Here is a 5,263-nt window from a genome sequence, read left to right on the forward strand (position 1 = left end):
TGCTGGTATTTTGGTGAATTGTTGTTGCTATCCCAGCCACCTGAAGCATGAAAAAGGGGTGAAGATTTTGATTTTTAAAAATAGCATTTAGGACAAGTTTTTTAGTTCCCAGCTCTTTGGAGGGCAGTACCCAAAGCAGTGCTTGTCGTTCACTGTGGGAGGGGAAGAAGCAAATGACCTGCACCTGGTTTGCTGGGAACTCCACCCTACCTGTAACGTTTGTTCTCCTCACATGCTCTCCACAAAGCTCCTGGGTGCCCTCACATGCTCTCCTGTGCCTACCTGGGTGCCAGCACTCTGGGTGTTACAGTGGCTTTTCCCAGCAATGTGCATCCATCCTGCCAATCCTGAAATCCATCTTTGCCACTCAGATTTAACATTTGTCCTTTTGCTGTGCTGAGGACCAACTGTATGTTGCAGGTAAGGAGCATTCTCCCTTCTCTCTGTAGGTGTGACTTCTTCTGCCCTGGTGGAGGGGAAAGGAATGTGTTAATGACTCTGTAATTAACACTGTAATTAAACTCTGTAATTAAAAGAAGGGTGATTTTTCCTGAAAGCACTTTCAGGTTTGCTTCCAAATTGTGTACAATTATCATTTATGCTCCTTTAAATTCTTTCTTTTTCTCAGAAGAGGTCAGTGCATAAAAAGAGAATTTGCATTGTTAGGTTGCTGGCACTGACTTGCATTTTCCACTGTGTGTGCTTGGAATACAGTATAGTCTTATGCCTCTCCTCGTTTATTTTTTCCTGTCCACTCTTCCTTCTCCCCCCTCAATAAGCTGTTGGATTCCTCTTTTAGTGATAAATACTGTAAAATTTTTAAGTGAGCCATTAAGTCACTTCTTCAGTTTCTCTCCAAACATTAATCTTGCACATTTGATCTCCTGATGTTTGAAGAGCCCAGTGAAATGACTGAGGCATATTAGTGCTTGGGTCCTCAGTGCACTCAGAAGACACCAAATTTTGGTCCTTGCTACTGGAACAAGAGCTTTGAAAACATGGGATCTAATCCTTTTTCGAGACATCTCATAGTTGTCAATCTAAGGAGGTCAGTTTGCAGATGGGGAAGTGCCCAGCATTTAGTGCTGTGTCGGTACAGGATGGGTAGCATCTCCCTCCTTTCTCTGTTGCTGCCACCTCTAGTGTGCTGCAAAATCGAGCTCTGAGTGTAGGAGTTGATGAGCAGTGAAAAGGTAAAAGGTGGAGCAAAGGAACCATGATAGTGGCTGAGCTGACCTTCCTTTGGATGTTTTTGTTCAGGGTTCCTGCACCCTCCCAAACAGAATGTGGCTGAAGAGAACTGGGCAGGGACAGGACAAATCTGGATCTATCTGTGTTCTAGTGCTTCACATAAAGATGCTTCTCAGCCCCTGTGAGCTTGAATATCAGTGCTCCTGACCTGGGTATATGAGTCAAGTATTGCAATTTGAAACTCTGCATTGTGGGTCCAAATCAAGCCCTAAGCTACGGGGAACAGCGGTGTTCACCATTTCATGGTCAGCTGATGGGTTCCTGGAATATGAGAACTCCTGGTCTTATCATTTTGAACCATCATTAATGTTGTGATAAAGGTCACTTTGGTCTATGTGATTGATTGGAATCAATGTTTTTAGGGAAGTAATTTTATTTTAGAAAGGGTAATTATTTTTCATTATGAAGATAATTGTAACTAGGAAGTCTCTGTGGTGCAATCCACTGCATGTTTGGCTGATAACTGAAAAGTTGAGATTTGAGCCCACCCATCATGGGTTCTCCCTTCTCTCTGCCCATGTCAGGAAGGTTAGAGTTACATGATCTTTAAGGTCCATTTTAACCCAAACCACTCCATGATATTAGGCTTTAGGGTTTTGGTCATGCAAGGCTGTTTTGAAGTGTGATATATATTCCTGATGGCAGTTCCTAGCACAGAGGAGAAAAGGAGTTGCTCCCTGTACCCTCACAGTGAGCCCAGTGCTTGGGACTGGGGAGGCTGTGGATGTACTTCCATGTAAAATGAACAGGGATGCCTATGATCAAATGGTAATAAGTTTTGGTTCCCAGGAACCAGTCCTATTTCAGAGTATGCAGTGGAAATAATACTGCTTCTACTGCTGTTTTACTCTAAAGGAAATATTACTGTAAAAATAGAGCAATTTAGCAATAATTGTCAGCTAGCTGACAAAAGCAAAAGCCCCATAACAGAGCCAGTCCCTGAGCCAAGGTTATTTCTAACCCACTTCTAATTCGTGGAAAACAATTTTCAAAATTTTGGGTGGTTTGGGAATAAGAAAAGTCACTTTACAAATCATTGTCTGCTGCAGAAAAAGCAATTGTCATGGATCCAGAATGTAAAAACACAATATGGGATTTTTTTTTAGTGTATCAAGTCATGTGACAAATGAGAAGGCTACCAAGGAACACAATTTCAACATAGTCAAACAACTTCTGCTCTGCCTGTATGGTGAATATGTTCTCAGTTCACACAGATGTTTGCGCTCCTGTGGTGCTTTAATAACATCACTTGAAAACCCCGAAATCTGGGATATGTGAGGAGCAGCAAATGCAGCACCTGCAGTCAGCCGCTGTCAGCTCCAGGATGAGGTTTCTCCTTTCTAACCATGTGGCTTGTATGACTCAAATGGCTCTTTCTGACATGGGGTGTTTCCTACAGTGCCCAGAAAACAACCTGAAGAGTCTCTGATTGATGTGCCCAGCTGCCTGAAGGCTCCAGAGCCTGGGCAGAGAGCCGGTGAAGGGGGAGGTTTTTGTTCATTAACCGTGGCTGCTCCCAGGGGTGATGCTTGCTGGTTACATCGTGTGGCAGGAGGATGAGGGACCTGCTTGAGATGGAGATGAGGGTGGGAAATCAGTGGATAATAAAAGACAGCCTTTGGTCCAAGGAACTTGCAGGATCAGGTGGAAAAAAGGGATGGATTGAGGTACTTTGTGTAATGGCTGTGTGTGATAAATGCCTTGAAGAAAAAGGGTCTGACATTTCTCTCTGTTCAGTCTATGCAGCCAGGCTTTGTTCTTGTTTGTACTGGTGTCAATCACAGATAGCTCTGCTGACCTCAGTGCAATGACAGCACTCTCTGCTATCAAAGTATTGACTTGACATTAGTTATTCCACTTATAACCTGGCTGAATAGCAGCCAGATGGGAAGAAACAGGAATGGCTGGTAGCTGGCTGTTTCTTTCTGGCTGTTGACTCTTTATTTGATCTAGTGAGAACCAAGTTAGTGCCCATTTCATGGAGAGATTATCTGCTCCTGACAGCATTGGAGCCCTCTGAGCATTTTGAAGGAGCAGGACTTACACCAGTGGCATTGCTGTGTGCCCAGTAATGTCTGTGGGCAGACAGACAAGGCATGGCACCACCCAGGGCATGGTTTCTGCCCCACTGGACGAGCAGAGATGAGTTATATATGGCAGTGTACTGGGTCTGTTCCTTTTTCAGCAGTAGCCTTAGTAACCCACCTCTTTTTTTTGTGTGTTTAAAATGCTGATCATGCTATTTATCATGCACTTTTATTAGTTGTATTTTTATTGTAGCATTTGTAAAAAACGTTAGCCACTCCTTCTATGTTTACCTTAAGGACATCTGATGTGCAAGGCACTAAAACCCTCACAATGCCATTTTTTCCCAAAGACAACCAGGCTTGCTGTGGCACAGCTGGGCTGTGGAGAGTGTAGATGCTTCAGACCCCAGAAAGATCCTCTTGTGATGCAACATCGCAGCTTCTGTGACCTGATACAGTTCAGTAGCCCAGTTCCAGATCCTCTCTAACTGCTCAGTGGAGTTGTGTGCTTGGTGGCAATGTGCTTGATTTGGGGCTGCGAGATAGGGCTTGGAGTGCTTAGTCAGTGTAATCTGTTCCGTTTCATTCCTCTGGCTGGTTGGTTTCAAATGTATTTTGGATGCCTAATAATTCCAATAAGAAATTTCTAGGAGAACATCAGAAAACCCATCCATAGTATTTAAATCACAGTGTTAATGTGACTGAGCTCATGCGGCTCAGAGATTACAAATCACTTTCAGATGCCGTCAGCATCTTTTTTTTTTTTTTTTGCGCTTGTCTATGTCCTTCCGTGACCATTGCTTGGAGAGCCATGTGCACGCTCGAAGGATTTGCTTTGAGGGGAGGGCTCAAATATCAAAGTGGAAGAAAAGCATTCAAACCTAAAAGCTGACCATAAAGCCCAGCACATCATTTTCAGAAGCAGAACATTATTGTTACTCTGCTGACAAACTCCTTTTGAGGGCAGCAGCACGGTCCAGCACCATTTTAGATTTGTCTCGAAGCCGCACGTAACCAAAATAAATATATGGTTACATAAGAAACTATATTATGTTCTTGCTCCGTGGTTCCAAGTTTAATTGTAAAGTAAGCACAAATGCAGTATGTCTGCACTTATGGAGGTAGAGGGCCAACCTCTTCCCACATACGACCCCGCTGATTCACACCTGGGGTAAATGGGCCAAGCAAGTGCAAGGAAGGTGGTTTTGTCCTTTCTTCTAAGGTCCTTGTGTAAGATATAGAGTCCCACAGTGGAGGTGAAGACAAGGGGACAGGTAGGGAGAGGTACTGAACAGGCTCCGGAGAGCAGCCACATTGCAGGGAGGGCAGTATGTGGCTTTTGGACATAGCCCAGCTTGGTGTGAGTAAATGCAGCCCAGAGGATTATATTGCTCACATGAATCAATGATGATTTATGCAGCTCATTATTGTGCCAACAGCAATGTCTATAGTTATAGTGACTTACTGCTGCATGGCACAAGCCTGCTTTCTGCTGCATATGACCAGGGAAAGAGTTATGGTGAGAAGTTGTGACAAACCTGCACTTCCAGAGCTAGGCTTTGAAATTTGGCAGGGGATCATTGTGCTTCTTTGCCCCTGAAGGTGTTGTGAAAATATATGAATCACTGTTTATTTCCAAAGGGCTTGGACACTATAACTATAACTTCAAATGGGATAGAAAAACCCACGAAGAAATCCATTTTGCTTCAGAGCAGAGACAGACCTCAGCCTGCAGAGGGGAAGGGTCTGGCCATGTAGCTGGCAAGATGCAGAGACAGACAAGGAAACTCGCAGCAAGAACAAGCCGGCAATGTTGGGACCTCGAGTTTTCTAAGTTGTCAGTTTCTCAGTTCTAATCAAGGACAAATTGTTCAATTCCACGCAGAAGGGACTGGATAATGTTCACTGCCCTGTGTTCCCTATGGGATCAAAACTGCTTTTTGGCTAGGTTAGAATACAGCAGCCACTGAGGGGGGGGAAAAAAA

At 44.0% G+C, this 5,263-nt stretch overlaps 1 protein-coding gene across 1 annotated transcript in view; it reads left to right on the top strand.

The window, feature by feature from the left end:
* Positions 1-290: 290 nt before the first annotated feature.
* OSTN (osteocrin) overlaps positions 291-5,263 on the top strand; it is a 27,304-nt gene continuing 22,331 nt past the window's right edge. Inside the window, exon 1 of the mRNA XM_017810501.1 lies at positions 291-420. Within this exon, the coding sequence (XP_017665990.1) occupies positions 412-420 (9 nt within the window). The 5' untranslated portion in view covers positions 291-411. The remainder of the gene's footprint in view (positions 421-5,263) is intronic.

This window comes from Lepidothrix coronata, unplaced genomic scaffold, assembly GCF_001604755.1.
Source record: "Lepidothrix coronata isolate B3197 unplaced genomic scaffold, Lepidothrix_coronata-1.0 Scaffold29, whole genome shotgun sequence".
Classification (NCBI taxonomy): Eukaryota; Metazoa; Chordata; class Aves; order Passeriformes; family Pipridae; genus Lepidothrix; species Lepidothrix coronata.